Genomic DNA, 20412 nt, shown 5'->3' on the forward strand with positions numbered 1-20412 from the left:
AAACTATGGGGTCAAATCCAAGAGAAATCAGTTCTTGTTCGAGTTAGTGGGTTTCTGCTGTAGAAGGACATAAAGTCTGAAGCTGACAGACAAGTATTTTGACATTTTTCAAAGTACAGTTTGTTTGCCTTTGAAATTCATTTCATGTGTTAATTTCTCCTGGGAAAATTGCTGGTCCTAAGGAAAACTCTATTTTTTTTTTTCACAGTGAACAATGTGAATTATGAACACCTTGAAACAACTAAAAGTTGTATTACCCTCATTTGGGGTATAAGTATTCCATAAATATTTCTCTGTGTACTGGGAGTAAAAAATATGGCCCCAAGAGCAATTTCAATGGAGTGTGCAAAGTAATCCGAGATTGCTTTGGTTTTGCTTTACTTCACTCGGCACCGTGATTGGTCCAGAAAACTAGCACCATATTCTAAACCAAGCAGATTCCAAACTTGAACCAATCGCGACTTGGTTCGTCGACTTTTCCCGCACTTGAGGAAGTTTTTCTTTCCTGCATAAAAACTGTCGTGGACGTGAAAGGCTTTTACCTGATGTAGAGCGTGTTTCCTTAGTTAGTTGACCAATATCTTATACCTTAACCGCTCGGTGAATAATTAACATATGTTAAGAAGTGGACATACCTGCCAAAGGAGGCGAAGGGTGTCAGAATGTGACGGAGGAAGAAATGTCACCTCCCCATTACCTCAATTGGTTAGAGTGCCGAACTGTTGTGCGGGATATCCAGGGTTCGAGCCATGGCCGGACCAACACTCAAGGTCAAGAAATGGATAGACCTTCTAGTCTTCTCGGAAAAGGACGAATGAACTGTAGGTCCGTCTGCTACTTCTATTTATTAGTTAACTTAGTTAGGCAGGGGACGTTAAAGAGCCCACTCACGAGATTACTGTGATGTGGTTTGGCCTGTTTACTGGGAATTGGGGGGGGGGGGGGGGATTGGCTTTGTCATTGTTGACGAGGGAACCACTGATTTTACTGATTTTTTTAGACATCTTTTATTTATACAGGATAGCCCCTTCAGTGTAGTAAACACTGTTTTCAACGGGGGTCCTGTTACCCACCCATCCCACCCAAGGGGAAGACATCCATCACACAGTAATCCCGTGCGTGCGAAATTAACGTCTCCTACCCCTAACCCTGCAGGAGACCATTTATTCTTCCCTATCCGAGAAGACTAGAATATCTAACCATTTCTCGATGTTATAGAAAGGTAGCATATTCCTCTCAATTATTTTAATACCTTGAGTGTTGGTCCGGCCGTGACTCGAACCCTCGACCTCCAGCACAACAGTCCAGCGCTCTATCCATTGAGCTAACCGGGAACCCACTGTAATGGGCTAAGATAATTAGGCGAAGCTAAATAAATAAATAAATCGGAGGTCATACCGTTTACCGGGCCAAACACGTTTTTCTACTCAAACTTCTTGAAATAGTTAGGACGTTGGGGTGTGCTTCAACGCGAAAGAAATCAGTGAAACTGCTGGCATCAACGCAGCCGCTATTAGAAAATCTGTTTTTTTTTTTCTGCAAGCCCTTTTGTTTGTCTCTACATCTATTTGATTTATTCTTCATATATTAAAAAGGAAACCTTCCGGCTCAGTCTCTGCTTGTAAACGTTTTTATTGAAGCATTTAGAAGTGAATAAGATTGAGAAAACAATTGAAAAAATTGTTTTAGTTATGATCACGTCAGTTTTCTGAATACCTCACTAAGCAATGCGTGTTATCAATATTTCAAATGAAGGAACAAGAGGAAAGTGCTCCTTTTTTCTCGTAAAAGGCCTCGCTCCGCAAAGATACATTGCGGGAATGGTGGCCTTTCTCGGCATTTTCTGTATTGCAGAAAAGGAAAGCCTTCTGTATCTATATCATTCTTCGACTAAATCTTTGCAATCTTGATCGAGAACTGGCTTTTGCGATTGCGACAATGAAGCCATCGATAAAAGGTCGTCCTGCACGATGAAAAGCCACCGTATTATATGGCCGACTAGATCATTTTAAAAGCATTGAATGGGCGAAAGAGAGCTTTGTGATTTACCAAGAAAACGAGCATCGATTCTAAAGAAGCCCTGCTACACAGCATTTCGGAGGAAAGTCAAACAGAAAGCTTCTCTCGGCTCCTGGGTGACCGTCGGACGGAGAAACGTTTTTACAATCGATCTCTAGCCTAATCCCATGTAAGTTCTTGAGTGACCTTTCACTCCCAGTGAGATCAAATTCAAAGATGCATTTCTCCTAAATTTCATTTTGATATCTATAATTTATTCGTATTTTGAAACACTGTGAGTATTTATTGAACGTGGAGCCTGACGAGTTCATTCTTAGGAGGCGTAGCGCCTCTCCTTTTACGAATCCTCTACTTACGCCTGATAAAAAACACGCGCGACTTTGTTATCCTAATCAGTTTCTCACTTAAATGCCATCGTTGATTTTGCCAAAGGCATGTCACGAGACACAACGAAGGATGATAAGAAAATAACCGCCTTGAGCTGTCTCGAAAAAGGAGTTTAAAGAATCAAAGCATGGTATTCTTTACGATAAAAGTAGAAGTAGAACGTGGGGCAACATTAACTTAATAATATGTAAGTGATCGTGGGCGAAAAAAGAAAAAAATTAAAAATTGAAAAATTGTAAAATATTTGAATTAGAATCCACGGGCATGTTGGCAAGGATGCACTTCTCGAACACATGATCCACGGTTCGATTAAATTAGCCCGAAAGGCAAGGTTAGTATTAAGAACGTTCAAACGCTTGCTCCCGAGACGCCCAAAGGTCTGAGACTCTGGAGATAAAAACAGAAAACAAAGCTGCATTGGTACTTGGGATATCTCCCTTAGGCCAACTTCTGCAGAATGAATCATCAGAATGGGGTCAGACAATGATAAAAAGCGGTAATGTCAACTAACAACATTAAATACTAATCACCTTAATATACCATCCATCTAATCAAGGCACTGGAGTAGACAGCCCGATTGCTAAAGAGAAGTCAGTTGGTAGCTGTGAATAAAAAATAATCTAAATATTGCTTTGGAATTATGCTACGTCTGGTTGAAAAGCGGGCATAAGCTGGGAAAGTGAGATACACTAATCAGAACGAGTACAGCGCAACTGGATTTTCTTAATTCTTACCCTTTGATACTAAATGCCATCTTAGTTTATGGTTTCCTTCAAATCTGCAATTAGATTTGCTCACATTAATCTTCTTCTCCTTTTGTCTCTTTTGTTCTTTAAGACTTTTCTGCGCCTTTGCCTTTGTCTCCCTGAAAGTTGTCTAATCCGAACTAGCAATTTTGTAGCAATGGATGGAGTAAACAAAACGGGTTTGGCTTATATAAGTTTATTGAAGCATTTATAGAGTGTTTTACAACAAGTTAATTATTTTTAGTAGGGTCAATATTGATGGTGGCTTGAGAGATATCAACATCTATTTATTTGTCTTCCATAATGGTCACTTTGAGTTCTTAATAGTAACTTTGCTTCGTGACGAACAAACCAATAGCATTTTTCTTCTCTATATTACACTCAAAAAAATTAGGAAATATTACTTATACTTAGAAAACACTCACAAATTCATTAAGCATATCTGACTTAATCAGTTATAAAAATCATCTAATCAGCGATGCCTTTTTTTGTATCTTTTTGTCTCTATCAGTCTACAGTCGATAACAGAAAAAGCACTCACGGGTGCAACAAGTAAATAAACGCTAAACTAACAAGTGTGAAAGTGAAGTAAATACGAAAATTTTCTTTCAAGGAAACTTTTACTTAACCTCCATCTACAAACTATAAAAATGATTATCATTACTAACAAAGCATTATAATTGTAAGATGAACATTACATCTTAAAATCAGGAGCTACAAAAAGGTAAGCCTAAGGTTCTCGAAATCTAGACCACAAATTACCACTGAGCAAAACCAATGATAACTAAAACAGCTCATACCCTCTTCTCTTTAGCTTCCCGTCTTCATTTAACAATACAGCAGAAGTATATATAATTAGATTATCTTTACTCTCCTTCTTTTCTCCTTTTTCTTCCTTCTTTCTTCTCTTTTTTCTCCCTTTTTTCTTTTTTATTATAAATTCTAAATGTTGTATATTATCGCGCTGTATCAATAAGTCTTCTATTCATTCTATATATTTATATTAAGAACTATTCTCTTAATACCCTAATTTATTATTGCCTCACACTTGTATCTTGGACCTCTCTATTTACTTAAATGGGACAGTGACCAAAACGAAAGCTACGGCTACTTTGGTCACTGTGCACCCATATACAAACAACCTGCATGATATCTACTTCTCATCATCTTCTTCACCTAGTTATATAAGTCGTCTTATACTGCATTAATTTACTGTATTATACTGCATTAATTATACTGTATTAATTTGAATAGTGCGAAATAAACTTGGAGACTTGGAAACTAGGAAACTTGAGCAATAAACGACTACAACATGGGAGGTTCAGCAATTCTGGTATCATGCCTCAGTCCTGCACAAGAGGAGTTGCTTCGGATGACTTCTCGTCTTCGTCATTTCCGGTTTCGTCTGTATCCACGGCTGTTAGTTGATAACCATTACTCTCTTGCACACCAACCTCTTCATCACAAAGGTCTACAGCATCCCCTCGGTCCTCCATATGTTTTCCAATATCGTCTTGTTCATCCTCTGTGTTCTCAAGTTGGCAAGTCTTAGGTTCTTCATCACCTCTTGCCTCCTTTACAGACTGTATTGCTGCAGCATCTTGATTATCAGCATCAGTCACAGGGGGGCATACCAGAGTACCAAGACCGTTATCGTCCATCACCAAAGAAGATGGCAAAAGATCGATATCTTTTTCCTCAATCAAAAGAGGGCACTCAGGGTCGTCAATATCTTCTTCCTCAAGCCCAAGAGGGCACTCAGAGTCCTCAAAATCTTCCTCCTCGTTCTCGCTGAGGTATGGTAAAGTATCACTCTCGTGAAGGTACGCTGAGGCATCAATATCTTTTTCAACACTCTTAAAAGAGTGCGCTGCCCCACTTTCTTCTCCTACTTTGATACCGAGAGGGAAAGCTCTAGCACCGTCTTCTATCGCAGCCACAAAAGGATGCGCAGTAGCGCCGTGTTCACCCACTTTACGGTCGGTATTTGCTGCAGCTGCTCTTTCGTCTGCCACGTTAACTCTGAAGGGGAAAGCTGTTGCACCGCCGTCTACTGCAACCACAAAAGGATGCGCAGTACCACCGTGTTCACCCACTTCTCGGTCGGGATTTGCTGCAGCTGCTCCTTCGTCTTCTACGCTAATTGTGAGAGGGAAAGCTGTAGCGCCATCGTCTATTTCAACCACAAAAGGATGTGCAATAGCACCGTGTTCACCCACCTCACGGTTGGGATTTGCGGAAGCTGCTCCTTGCTCATCTGGTCCTGCATCTTCTCGGATTGCAACAGCTCCACGATCATCGATAAACTTGTACTTATCGTAATCATACTTGTCCATGTCCAGGATATCCACATATGTCTGTGATAAAGATCAGAAGGTAATCAGGAGTTAAGTATGTTGAATAATCAGTGAGTTAATGAATGTCAACAATGGAACCAGGAACAATCCAAAAAAAATGAATCATTTATTAGACAATGAAGATTGCAAAGACAGGGACCGATTTGTGTGTATAAATTGATAAAGAAACGAAAGCAGGTAAGGTCGACCTCTTTCGTTCAAATTTTCCAAACTATCACGTCAATAGGTGTTCCATACTCGCCATTAATTAACAAATAAAGAAGCCTTGACTATCTTCTGGTCTTTTGTAAAGCACTTACAAAGCGGCCAGAGAGATCTAGGAGGAAACGCCAGACGTAGCCGAGTGTTGTTTCTCGCTACTTCTTTAACATTTGTTTAATAATGAAGATTCCGTCAAATTCCCAACGAACTACTTACTCTTCAAAGCAAATTATAATTTTCGAAGCAAACAAAAGTGTCGTTAGTATGTTCTATACTCCCACAAAACATGCTACAATGAGCCAATTGGAATCCGTGCTAGAATGATTCAAATAATCCGACTGTTTGAATAAGACTTCGGCCGTCAAAACTGTCAAACCATTAAAGTTCATAATCTGTAAGAGTTCACAAACTTAAATAGCTCGGAAACTCGAATCTAAAAACATTTTTGCCTGAGGTTTTCTATTTTTGATACAGAATCTGAAAGTATAATGTACGGTGAAATGAGCCCAAATCGTGTCTTATAAAAACATGCCAGTTTTTTCAAATGGCAATAAGCAAGCAAACTTCCCGAGGTGTATGTTTTATGAATGAACGAGAGCCAAATTCTTAGGAACTTGAAGATCGCTCGGGATGACAGCACCGTAACATACGGCTGTTGTGCCTGATGTGGCCTTCCACTCAACCTATCAGAAAGGACATTAGAATAGGTCCTTAGTTGTTCTTTCTGAGATATCTGAGGCATGCCTTACTATGATGACCGGAGATTAGCAGTTGCCTCACACTATCTTGATCTGTATGAATTTTAACAGTTCTGCTAGGTTGGTTATATTTTCAAGTTTTATTATTCCTATTTTTTGGTTCTGTTTGTTTTTGAATACGAAAATATACATACTATGCGAGTGTTGCCTGTGTTTCAGTTTTATTCCCGTATAAAAGTCAACAATCTGACTCAGCACGAAAACATTCAAACAGTCCTTTTCGTTGGCTTGTTTGCAAAATTTTGTTTGGCTCTTCTGTAGCTACTTGCCGGGTCGTTTGTTCCGAAATTTCGCTTTCAATTAACGAAAAATAAAGTAGAGAGAAGTCTGGGAAATTGTCGAAGTACAAATTGGCCGATGGCGGACAGCTTTAGCTCAGCTCCACGTTTTGTAATCTAATAGAACACGCTCTTTCAGCCATTAACAGCGCGCATTATATCCGAACTTTATTATAATATAATTATAATATAATGACCTGGGATCCTAATATATAGACCTGTACCTCATGAAAACAAACAGACGCTTTCGGAAAGGAAAAAAAAAACTAGTCGAGCATGCAAACACAAGACAACGAAGAGAAACAAAGACCAACATAAACTACCCAAAAAACCCAGAACCGAAGACGTATTTTCTGAATAAGATGTTGTATGGCAAACCTTTGTTTTAAGATAGGTATCCATTGTTTTGTAGAGGTTCACAAAATGTGGCCGGGCAGCGATTTCATACTTCCAGCAGCTTAACATCACCGCGTATCTACAAAAAAAAACAATGAAATTTCCTACTATCAGGGTTACGCAGCCGCAACTAGCTACAATTACACCTGAAATGCTAAGTTTACAAAAACAAAATCGCTTGGTTTACCTTGTTACATTGCAGTTCAAATAGAGCTTGGAATAAAGAAACCAATATCATTCTGAATTTCACTCACCAACTTTGAACTGACTGAAGTGGGTGATGTGAGTCATTTCTAAAATGTATTTTTTTTGTTTCGTTTTTTGTGCTGTTTTTTGCTTTGTTTTTGTTTTGTTTTGTTTTGTTTAGTTTTGTTTTGTTCTGTTTTGTTTTGTTTTGTTTTGTTTTGGTTTTGTTTTGTTTCGATTTTGTTTTGCTTTTGTTTGGTTTAGTTTAGTTTAGTCTTTTTTTGTTTTATTGATAGCTCAAATTTGGTAGGAAGGCTATCTATTCCGTCTGAACAGATTTAAAGGTTCACGAGGTATTTACACCATCATCACCACCATTATCGCTTTTTTCACCATCTGATAAAATTAATGCAAGCTACAACAAACCCGACCACGATAGCTATCGTATCGCACTTTATTTCTGTAACATTACATTTTTGTTTTGTACAATCCATATTCAGTATAATACAGAAGAAGCCGAACTTACAAACTGTCGTCTATATGTCCAGGTTTTGGCAAACGGTAACCTTGATAGATTTTTCTTATTGTCGTGGTTTCAGACCATCCTTCGTACGGAATACCTCCTGTGGACAAATAAAAGAGCAGAACTGTTTTGTTGTAATCAATTCCATCTTAATAGGCGCGATCGGAATGATTTCATTGTTAAAACGATAGTTATCGAAGAATATTCCTGTTTACATCAAATAAGAGATAGAAGAAGAAACGTTTTCTAACAATGTGGTAAAATATATATTCATCAGCGACATTGAGTATTGCCATTACTTCTCTATCATGCAATGCTTCTGTAGTTGCTCATGGTATAACCTTTCAAATGGCAATTGTGCAAGCAATTTCGGCGAGTATATTTTCTGAAAGTAAACTAACAAATAAGTGAACTGAGTACCGATTGTGAAGATTTCAAACAGGACAATGCCATAAGACCACCTGTGAAAGAAATATAAGGATGACGACTCATGTCAACTAGGGTAGAAAAATGATCTTTAATTCAGACACTTCAAATGTTTTAGAATATTTTTAACAAGGTATAAACAATGCCTTAAACATAAAACTCCATAGTTATTTATTTGATCATTCATTTATCTTTTCATCTCTTTTTTTTCTTAATGAGGTTTTAATTATTGCCCGTAAAACTTAATACTCATCCACATCTACTTTCAGATTTCTCGGCTCGACGTATCCTAATGACCCTCTGATAAATAAAGCACTGATTATTCAATTCGTTAAGTAAGCATCGTAAACAGGTTGACGCTTATCATGTATATGATGACGATTGCAGTACGTACACATCACTTTTGGTTGAGAGCCGTTCCACATGGCCAATGAGAATCTCGGGTGCACTCCATTTGACTGGGATACATCCCTGGGTGAGTATTTAGAATATTATAAGCATATGCAATTAAAGACTCTGTAATACAATTTCTGAGATATTTTTCGCAAAGATTTAGACCCTTTTTTCACCAAAGATGCGAGTAGTCGCGATAAATTCAAGAGAAACACACGCGTTTCTACAAATTTCTTTAGATACAAACCACGTGCTCCTTTTTCTTTACATCTCCTGTGTTGCACTACCCTTCGAAATGTTTGAGTTGGTATTCTTGCAATTAAAAGAACATTTATCAACTCCGATTTTCTTATTCCCTGCGTTCACTTCTTAGGTAGAGTGTATAATTTTTTTTTGTTTGTATGAAAGTTTCGAAATGCTTAGGATGGCATTCCGATTAGAGAAACATGTTTGGCGGTAAAACTGTATATAAGGAAGTAAGGTTCGTCAGCGTAGTTCAAGTTTTTGTTTGAGTATCAAAATAGAGGCCTAGTTGACGTCATTTACTGGCATACGCTCATTTTTCGTTTTAGTTTTTTCACATTATAATATTTCATACCCACAACCCCAAAACAAATTTCTCCTCTATACCTTAGGTATACACGTAAAGAAGCTAACCTCGCATTATGGTATATGATTCATTTGATAACAGTCAACTAACAACTCGCTGAACAAGTGATTAAAAAATTCTGAAAATTACCCTCTTGGCTTTTCCTGGACCGTATTTGAAATCCCGATAAGAGAGCCCAAAATCAGTCAACTTGCATACACGATGCTCATCGAGGAGGATGTTGCGAGCTGCAAGATCGCGATGAATTACCTGAAATTGAAAAAAAGAATGTGATGGACATCCATCACACAGTAATCTCGTGCGTAGGAAATTAACGTCTCTAACCCCTAACCCTGCAAGAGTCGGGACCTCCATTTATTAGTCCCTATCCGAGATGTCAAGAGTATCTAGCCATTTCTTGATATAGAAAGGTAGCATATTCTTCTCACTTGTTTTAAGACCTTGAGTGTTGGTCCGGCCGGGGCTCGAACCCTCAACCTCCCGCACAACAGTCCAGCGCTTTATCCATTGAGCTAACTGGAAGATGTATGGTGATCGATCTGCGAAATGGAAACCAAGAGGAGTTTGAGCACTTACCCCTCTAGACGCGAGAAAAGTCATACCATTTGCGATCTGTTTAGCGAACAGCACCATGTCATATGTTGTCAAGTGGTCGACTCTTCCGACCCCACGATGATAGTGGTCGAGAACCCCCCTGGATTTTCTGAGGTAACCCAGCAAGTCACCACGCCACAGGTACTCCATGATAAGTATTGGCTGAACTAAATAATTTTAAACAAGAATTTGCAAATCATCATAAGAGAAGCAGAGCAGACGTTCCAAAATGTTCTAAATTTTACGCGCGTACTTTATCTATATGGTAGGTTCTATCTTTAATGAACCAAAGTAGAGACAGAGAGGGAAAAGAGAAGGAAGGAAACACGCGGACAGAGATATGAAGACAGGCAGACACATACGGCAGATAGAGGACTACTTATACAGACAGACAGACGAGCGAGCGAACGGAAAGGATGACAAAAAGATGGCAGATAAATAGACAGAGACTCGCTATCCTAAATCGGAGCTTTAATCACATTTTACATTTTAGAGCGCTAAATGTTTGGAAAAAAAAAATAAATAACCGAAAAAATTTTAAAAAATGGAAGTATTCCCTGAATTAGCCCAGCATCTTAGCAATAGAAATGTTTATACTAGTGGTTGAATTGTCCTCAGAGATGTTTTTATCCTTACTATGACTCAGCTGATTACAATTATAACAATAGCTGATTACCTCCAACTGTAACACAGCCAATAAACTTAACAACATTCTCATGTCCCATCCTTCCAAAGAGTTTTAATAACTCGATCTCTCTCAGCAGGGCCTTCCTTCCTTGCTCTCCAGAGATTGCTAGGGAACCACAAAAACAAAAATTGCAATGGTTAACACGCTCATTTGAGGGTGTTGTATTTTGGCGTTAAATAATCAGCACAAGTTTCGGGGCACAAGGTCTACATATCTAAATCAAAACTCAAAAACTCATTCATATTTGCTAAGAAAAATAAACGAGTTGGCGTTTGTCTTCATTTGTACGACATTTCATTTGTGTGATATTTCTTCAACTAGATTTATCGTCATTGAAAAAAGAGGTCTTTACCACTTAAATGCAACGCAATCCTTTTTCTCTATTTCATTTTATTATATAAAGTAACTTCTAATGAGTTTTTGTTTTATTTTGTAGGTTTTCGTTTTTGTTTTGTTCTTGTTTGATGTTTTTGTTTTCATTCATCTGTTTTGCTTCGTTTTACGACTTATAACTTATAATCAGTCCGCAATTTAATTTACGTAATAAGGTTATACAGTTTTATTTCATGGATACTGAGATTTACACACGACAAAAAGCCCGCGTAAAACTAGTACGTTAAATCCATTAGCCAATGGGAAACGCGAACGATGAATTTTCACTAGTTAAAAAACGTCGTTCGCCCAATCACAAACGCGAACGACGAAAATTCACTAGTGCACAATCGTGGTCCGCGAGTTTCACTCCGACTCTTGAATCCAACATGACTAGTTCAAGGTTTGCTTCCTTGGAAGGTTCCATTGAGACTTTTATTGAAGAACAAGAAAACCAGAACACAGTGAAGAAAACGAAACGAGACGTTGCTTTGTTTACAGAGTTCCTTCAAACAAAAGCAGAAGCACAAAGTGAAATAGCTGAAATTCCTCCCGCCGAGCTGAATGAACTTTTGAGTGAATTCATTTTAAGAGTTCGCACAAAAGTAGGAAAAGATTACGAAAAAGCATCAGTGGAAGAGAATCAGAGTATCCAGCGACTCCGATGATGACTAAGTTATATACACTGCAAGTTTGCCTTGAATTTTCATGAAAGTTGCAGACTGTTTTTGAATGACAAAGAGAACTTTATATTTTAGTTTATAATAGCAATTGAATGGGTTTTATAAACATGCGCGCCTAAACTGATAAAATTGACCAGCAATTTTTCTTTTCAAAAATCTCAATATCTATAAAATAAACAAATTACACCATGGAAAATGCTTTGTACGATTTTATTCACTCGTCGAGGAGTATCAGAAAACTCACTCGTTCGCTACGCTCACTCGTTCCTTTTCTGATACTTCTCAACTCGTGAATAAAAATCTTACGCGCGCATTTTCCATGGGGTAGTCTCTATTTAAACCAATTGGTTAAGTTAGGTCATATGGTTCAAATTGTTGTCTCCCCAAAACCGCACGCTCTCTTGGCCTCTTTCAAGTCAAATAACAAAATTTCCGTCAAAAGTCTCTCAGATGGCAACAGTGCAAAATATTCGACGCCAGGGGGAATTTGCCTTGGAATATTGACCAACGACCACCGCCGCATGAGGAGAGCACGTGATTGGAGGTGGGATTAAAATAAGGTGAGACTTTATTATTGCCAGTAGTAGTTTCCACTTTTTTCGCTTCCATAACATAACATAGAACACAACGCGAGCCCTTATTGTTGAGGATAGTTCAATCAAGCTTTCAATAATGAGAGATCTTAAAAATGTTCTTACGCAGGTAACACTTGGCAGCAACTGTACGATTTCCACGTCTGCCACGGGACCGACCCAGTAGCGCTCGCCACACTGAGCCAAATGCCCCTCTGCCAATGGGCTCGCGAAAGTTCAGGCGGTCAACTGCAATCTCCCATTCATCCGTGTTTGCGTTTAACTGAACCATCTCAACTTCATCTTGCTCTTCACTGAATAATTGCAGATGAAAACACAACTTTCATTTAACTATGTTTGTTACCGATCTGTCTTTACATCTCTGAGTATAGCTCTTTTTTATATAAAAAAGGCATCTTTGCGAGGGTCTATGAAATAATTTATATTAAGCGCGTTAAAAAATTCTCGTTTGCTGATGGAAAATTGTTGAAATAGGTGAAATTTGGATACTAGTTTACTGAATGAGCCCGTGCCACATCATCCCAGTACCAGAGATTTGATTTTTATAATAAACACGGAATGAACACAGTATGTGGAATCTGAAGATACCGTGTGCTGACTTGGTATTTTGCATTTTACGTCATTTGAATACCATGCCTCTTACGTGCCTGTCTAATGGTTAGTAAATAAATTACTAACCGACTCAAACCGGGTTGTCTAAAAATAGGGATCGGTCTAAAATCGAGTAAACAAGCAATATTTAAAATGGGTCTACAAGAAGGACTAAGCTAAAATACAACACAATTTTCTTGGCAGTGGCGATTAAGAGACTGTCTGTAAGAGCGGTCCGGTCGATTTTGCTTGAGACACGGATTTCGCTCATTTCTTGTGTGTTTTAAGACATTTGTGTACCTATGTTAAAACCACAATCCGTTTGATCGGATCTCTTTATTTTTCAGAGTTTTATGGAAATTAAATTTCACTCGAGCGAGGGCTTGTCGAGACTCTTTTGAAGACTTTAATTTGAGAGAACTTTGGAGAAGAATTAACAAAAATATACGGAACTCAGCAGAAAACAAATACCGCAGCCATGTATATTAACTCTACCTTATCCATCGAGGCGACTCTCGTGAACATCACATTTCAATCAAGGAAACAGGAAGACTTGAATGACACCTTATCGGTTCGCTTAAGTCACACACGCGAAAACTGAAACACTACACTACAGAAAACCCTAACAGAAAAAACACTACAGAAAAAAACTTTGCGGTCCGACCTTTGCGAAAACTTAGAGGGACTTGTCAACATGAGGCGTAGCAAAGCAGTAAATCGAGCAGCTAGATCTAAAACCGTCAAAAGTACATACGGAAAAAAAAAAAAAGTCTTTTTATACGATTACACAATTACTGGTGAACCAGTAGTTTCCATTGTGGTCCTTGCAAACAAATGAAACAAATGGTCTAAATTGAACATAACATCATTAAGAACATCATTAAGAACCCCAACCGGCCGGAGACAAACCAGTTGGCTATTTACAAGCGTGGCCAAGGATCTGAACTCGGGGCTACCGTGAAACAGATCCAGTGGTCTGGGTGGGACTCGAACCCGGGAGCGGCGGATTACAAGTCCGACACTCTAACCACTCGGCCACACTGCCTCCACATACGGAAGCAATTTGCATACATTCTTGAGAACAGCAAAAATGCCCTACAACAAACACTCTAAATACAGTGTTCATTCCGTGCATTGGGGACTAAATAAAATGTTCTGGTAAGATGCACCTCATTTTATACCACAGAAGACAAGCAAAAAGTCATAAGGGTACCCCGATTAAAAATATATCGACAACTCTATTAATTAATACCAGTTGTAATTTAAACGAAAAAGTTATGAGAATAAAATGAAATACTCTGTACCACGATGCATGTCTTCACTGAGAATCTTAAAGTTCTTTAAGCATGTATTCACTCAGAACGCTGGTCAGCGGTCTTGTTTATGAGGTAAACATGGCGATTGCTTTCTGATCACCGTTCTTGTCGATCAGAAAATCAAAATACCAGCGCGATATTGCCTCGAAGATGAAGCAGTTGTTTCATTTAATTCGTACTTCACATCCGAGTCGAAGCTTGGGTGGTACAGTTTATTTCTTACGGTGGACTGACGAAGGGAAACTGCACACTAGATCTAGATGTAGTGTTTGAATGGTAGATCACAAAACGCGGAGCCCTACTCCATGATGGAGTACCCTATGGAGTACCTGAATGGAGTATCCCTAAAAATCATGTTTTAGTCAAATAAAATACTTTATGAACACGCTGAATCGTTTAGATGTACACATCCTGATATATTTTGAGCTTGTCAGCTCTCCCATCGTCGCAGTTCGATGTAGTACACGAACTGACCGCCATCTTGAAATTAACATTAAACTGCTGACCACTTCCAACGGAAAGCTTTAACGTAGCTAGCATCCATGAACGTTATCGTTAATAGGCCGACTTTCATCTATTTTCATATGATCTTCAAGAGGTCAAAAGGACAGATATCCCTCATTCTGCGACGGGTTTTACGTCTCTCAAAATACTTGTTTATGTGTGGCGTCTGTAAGATGTGTGGCGCTCCATTTAATAACACAAGATCTCATTGGTTTTTTAATTGTGCGAAGCGTTGAGGATACAAACTTACATTTGTAGGTTGAGACTTAAAAAAAGGTAATCTATATCTTTAAACTGAGCTTCTCCTCACCCATCTTTTTGTAGCGTAATAGAATTGAGGTATGTAAAGAAATAAAAAAAAAAAAAAAAAAACAGTGATGGGTCAGTAAATAAATGCGACCAGGGCCGTTGATTTGGGAAATGTAGAAAGCTTAAATATTTTACCTCGTGCAGAACTCGAGACAGTGGGTTTTTTCATCACATGTAGTGTTTTGTCTTCCCATCAAAGGACTCATTACACAGCGGTAAAACCAAAATGGAGGAACCAGTAAGACTGAGATCCCTAGTCACCTGTCCCCCAATAAACTGGATTGTATCGAACTGTGACATTCGGAGAGCCGATAAGCTCAAAATATTTTAGGATATGTAGATCTAAACGATTTACCATGTTTATAAAATATTTTATTTGACCAACACATGACTTTTAGGGATACTCCATTAAGGTACTCCATAGGGAACTCCATGGAGTAGGGCTCCGTGTTTTGTCATCTCCCTGTTTGAATTGTTGGAAGAAATGGTCGCATAGGAATGTAGGAATGGTAAGTTTAACGATTAATTTCAAATTGAATTTAAAGTAAAGTTCATCTGATCTGCTTTCGTATGTATTTATGACGGTTTTAGCTCTACCTGCTCGATTTATGTCAGCAACGTTTCATGTTGACAAGTCCCTCATAATGGCGGCCAAAATTGGAGATTGCCGAGAATCAGGTTAGTTCGCGGAGTTATAAAGTTTGTGCAAAGGTCGGGCCGCAAGTTTTTTTCTGTATTTACCTTTTCTATTGCATGGAATTCCTAGCTATGTTAGTTGGATCAGTTAAGAACGCCTCACGTTTTCAAATATTTAGCTTGAATTTGATCAGTTTTCGCGTGTGTGACTTAAGCGAACCGACAAGGTGTCATTCAAGTCTTCTTGTTTACTTGATTGTAATGTGATGTTCTCGAAAATCGCCTCGATGGATAAGATAGAGTTAATATACATGGCTGGGGTATTTATTTCTTCTTGACTTCCGTAGGTTTTTTTAAATTATTCTCCAAAGTTGTCTCAAATTAAAGTCTTGAAAAGTGTCACGAGAGACCTGCGCTCGAATGAAATTTAATTTCCGTAAAACTCTGAAAAATGAAGAGATCCGATCTAACAGATTGTGGTTTTAGCATAGGCACATTAACGTCTTACAATACACAAGAAATGGGCGAAATATGTGCCTCAAGCAAAATCGACCGGACCGCTCTAACAGAGACACTCTCTTAACAATTCTATGCACATACGTACTTCTTCAAGAGTTGGAAACCTCGGGTATAAGAACATACTTAAAGTAATTATTAAAACAAAGAAAATCTACTAACTTCAACCTGCTGGGCAACTCCTGGTAGGCTATTTTGCAAGGATATGTTGAAAAAGATGAAAGAAATGGCTTCGTCGTGAGCAAGAATGACATCATTAACTTAGTCAAAGCCTACGACTCGTTTCTAAAAATAACACTTAACTTATCTCATACCATGACTAGAACTAAAAAGGAATAAGATGGCTTGCCATGGTAAATAGCTGGATATAATTTGTAACTTTCACATGGTTTGATCAGCTAATGGGCTTGAAGGGAGTAAAAAGAGACCTTCATTGTCAGCTCTGGAAATGCGGAATGTGACCTGACAAAAATAGCTCCATTTAAATCCTAAACATTGACAAGTAAAAAGTCACAGTTTGCCGTATCAAAACATCTTGTTTTCATCGGGTAACCTATGGCACCTCCCTACAGTTCCTTTTACCTGTCGCACGGCGTTTTCTGATGTATGCGCTGAGAGACAGCAGGAATATAAGAGCAGCCACTGGTCCGCCAATGTAGTACCACTCCATGGAACTGCTGGAAGGAGCTGCTGGGGCTGCCATGTGCAAAAAATGGAGTGTTGAGATCTATACAGTCAAAATTCCTCGACTCTCTAAAGAACAATCGGTTAGGGCTACCCAACAACTATTTGCATATGTTTAAATAAAAAACAAACTCACATCTTTTATATCAGTTGACACGTACTCGCTCTTTAAATGTCATCATCAATTGATATTTCTTTTATAATTTTCATCAATTTTTAAGTAGATCTACAGGTGGTTTGATACCCTTAAATCTGATATGGAACCTAAGAATCGACTTTCTTTGTTCCTTATCTAACAGAAAATTAAATTGATAATATAGACTCCAGCTCTTTCTTTTTTATAGTGAGAACCATACCTCCCGCCACTTCAATCCAGAAAGTTGAGTTCTTGCTCCCCTCGCTATTTTTGGCGCGGCATGTGTATTGGCCAGAGTCCTCCGGTTTCGCTTTACGAATCGTGAGAGTGTTGTTGTTACCGAGATTCACCCCATCCTTAGTCCAGTTTACCTCAGGTGTAGGGAAACCTCTTAGAAAGCAATTGAACTGAAGCGATGAATGATATGCAACCGACTGATTCTTCAGCTGAGGATTAATTATAGGAGGACCTGGGTGTAGAAATGACAAACACAATTCAAAGTAGGTGAAAATTAAAAAAAAAAACTAAGACAAACAGAAAAACAAAGAGAATAACTAAAAGAGTAAAAGTAAAATAAGACTAGTCTGTGACATTTGGTCCGAAAAGCTGCTTTCCTTTCCCTCTCAGTGTTTTAACAAATGCCGTATTACACTGGATGCGTATTGACCAGCGACTCCATAATTCACTCGATTAATAATGGTGACCATGTTTGTGTTTCCAAATAACTTTCCATCCTTCGTCCAATTCAACTCTGTTTTAGGAGAAACCCCTCATGAAGCATTTCCCTCGAGTTGTTTAATCTGATTTGACGGGCTTTCATTGCCGATAATTAATTTAAAGAGGACCTTCTTCTAACGCCCCTCATCATCTCCACTCTCCTCCCTTTTAACTGTCGCTCACCCCCTTGTTGTAAGTTTCTGTCTTTCCCTTGCCCTGCCCTGCTGTTATAATCAATATATTGTTTTCACTGATAATGCACTAAGCCCTTGCTCACAAAAATCACGCTAGTTCTGCAGGCAAATGCAAATATATATATCTTTTTCCAATAGAGAAAAATTTCCATTATTTGAATGACAAATAAAAATCTAGTTTCTAATCGGTAACATTAAAACTCGTGCTAAGTGCGCGCTATTTATTTTTCCCCCTCCTTTTTCCCTTTTTTTTCCCCGAGGATAACGGGGTAAGTTTCTATAGAAACTGTGATCTGCGTCGTTTTAAGATTCGTGAGGTTGTTGTTCTTACAAAGATTCACCCCAGCCTTATTCCACAGTGCCTCAGATGCAGGAGAACCTCTTAGAGAGCGATTGAAGTGAAGCAATTGATTATATGGAACCCATAAATTCTCGAGAAGATGATTAACTTCACGGGGACTTGGCCACGGAGTTTACGAGCATAATTAAAAAAAAGGTGGGGGGGGGGGGTAAGAAAACTCAAGATAAAGGAATAAACTTGAATTAAGATTTATCTGCAACCACGATTTGAAAAGCTGCTTCCCGTTTCCCTTCACTGTTTTATAGCGCTGCATGTATATTGACCAACATTTCCATAATTTTATCAACTTGATTAGTCGTGAGCATGTTCGTGGTATCAAGAGATTTCTCATATTTTGTGCAATTCAACACTGGTTTTGGAAAACCTCTCACAAAACATCGCACTTGAAATGTTAAATCTTTTCTGACAGCCTTCTTTTGAAAAGGAAAGTAATGATTAATGTGCACCATCAATTCCATTCTCTACCCTCTACTTCCTATAAACCGTCGCTCGTCCCTTTGATGCAGATTTCTTTCTCTCCCCAGTTGACCGCTGCCGTTAAAAATCGAAGATAGCAGCTATGATTTTCACTGAGAAAATACTAAGCACTCACTCGCTAAAATAAAAAAAAATTTGCTTTTGTGTAGTACGACAAAAATTAATCAGCACGCGTCGTGCTGTTTTGCAATGATAAACGGGAGCAGTGGGGTGGGGTAATGTTTATAAATAAATTGTGGTGCTGCGTCAGTGGGAGGATTTCATCAACTGAGTTGATAATGTAACGTGGTACCGCGAAAAGAGGTTGACGTCTCGAGTGTTAGCGCTTCGTCAGAGTTAACGCTCGAAACGTCAGCTTGGAAACTCTTTGCGGTGGCCAATTCGTATTATCCACTCAGTTGATAAGACTAAATTGTTTTTAACAAAGAACTTGGAAGTTGATAAAAGGCCAGTTGAGGGATATCTGTGCAACATTTTCAACCAGCGCACGAGCAATCCTTTTCTTTTCCCTTATTCATAAAACCACTTACATTTACAAGGCTGTGATAGTAATTCCTTAGTCCTTGTGCAGTTGAATTCTGAAAGTAAGGTATTTTATATTTTTCTCAACCATTTTCAGTATTAGTTTGTGCTCGGTTATCAATCTATTTCGCATTGTGTAATGGCATTGACTTTACTTGTGGTATATATTGCAATCTATACATGAGAATTCATATATTTGAGTAAAAGCTTATAATACATGTACAGATTTTTGAAGTTGCAAAACGGAAGTAAAAACCCGGAACCGCATTTTCGAATCATAAATTCTAAAATTTTCCTCTTGTCACATACCGACTCTTTCCCGATACTGCAAAGAAATGCACTCTTTGCAGTCACCAACCGCAATCCAAGATGACCATGCCATACAACCTTTGAAAACAGTGTTGTAAGTAAAGAGTCCAACGTCAAATTATAAGCTTATTTTACGCATTTATCACATTCCCTGTGCTCTTTACCTCGGTTGCTGCATAATTCTACAGCTTATTACAAAGGATACCAAAGTAAAAAAGTATTACCGTCTGTAATCACCGTTTATAATTTGCAACGTGAGTTCGAGCTAAGATCTCCACGTTAAAAATATTGATAGCTTGACGCTTATAAATCATCCACCATACAGTTCCCAATTTATAACCCTCATTCTTGTTCTTCCAATTTCTCTCAGGGATTCATCATGTTATCATGTTATTAAGCCTGAGAAAGTAACATTGTTTTCTATTACTTTAATAGATGACTGTACAGAAATACTCAAAGAAACAAACTAAGATTTTGATTTATTCAATTCTTTTTTCTTAACTTTTGCTGAAGATGACCAAACGCTGAAAATTAAATTGTTATAATACGTAAGAATTTTTTTCCTATGCTGCATCTTTGCACACTCGTCTACTGATCTAAACAAAAACATTGTACTCTGTCTATATCCTTCTATTGGGAACCTTTCGTTTTTGCAACCAACTTTGCCTTGTTTACTTATAAATAATAGTTTAAGCATGGCTACTTACAATCTGTTGAACCAGTTAGAATGGGAATGTTAGACGAACATGAAAAAAAAAGATCCACATTTGGTAAGTAAACAAGTGGCTCAACATAACCTTGGATCTCTTGGCTAGAAACACCATAAGCTTAACGAAAAAACTGAACACATCGCACTCACCCGCTAATGAATCCGGAAAAAAACGCCGCAAAAGGGAAAAAAATTAAAAAAATCTCCATTCATTTATCTAT

At 38.3% G+C, this 20412-nt stretch overlaps 1 protein-coding gene across 1 annotated transcript; it reads right to left on the reverse strand.

Annotated features, from left to right (window-relative positions):
* Nucleotides 1–3332: 3332 nt before the first annotated feature.
* LOC111335898 (vascular endothelial growth factor receptor 1-like) lies at nucleotides 3333–19559 on the reverse strand. Its single transcript, XM_088761672.1, has 14 exons — nucleotides 19483–19559; nucleotides 19182–19229; nucleotides 17123–17371; nucleotides 16665–16778; nucleotides 16245–16272; nucleotides 12316–12503; nucleotides 10551–10667; nucleotides 9857–10041; nucleotides 9410–9529; nucleotides 8672–8748; nucleotides 8272–8312; nucleotides 7855–7951; nucleotides 7125–7221; nucleotides 3333–5509 (listed from the first exon to the last, which is right to left on the reverse strand). The coding sequence occupies exons 1-14, from the start codon at nucleotides 19553–19555 to the stop codon at nucleotides 4496–4498; spliced, it is 2448 nt and encodes an 815-aa protein (XP_088617798.1). The 5' UTR covers nucleotides 19556–19559; the 3' UTR covers nucleotides 3333–4495.
* Between the last annotated feature and the right edge of the window lie 853 nt (nucleotides 19560–20412).

This window comes from Stylophora pistillata, chromosome 5 (genome assembly GCF_964205215.1).
Source record: "Stylophora pistillata chromosome 5, jaStyPist1.2, whole genome shotgun sequence".
Taxonomy (NCBI): domain Eukaryota; kingdom Metazoa; phylum Cnidaria; class Anthozoa; order Scleractinia; family Pocilloporidae; genus Stylophora; species Stylophora pistillata.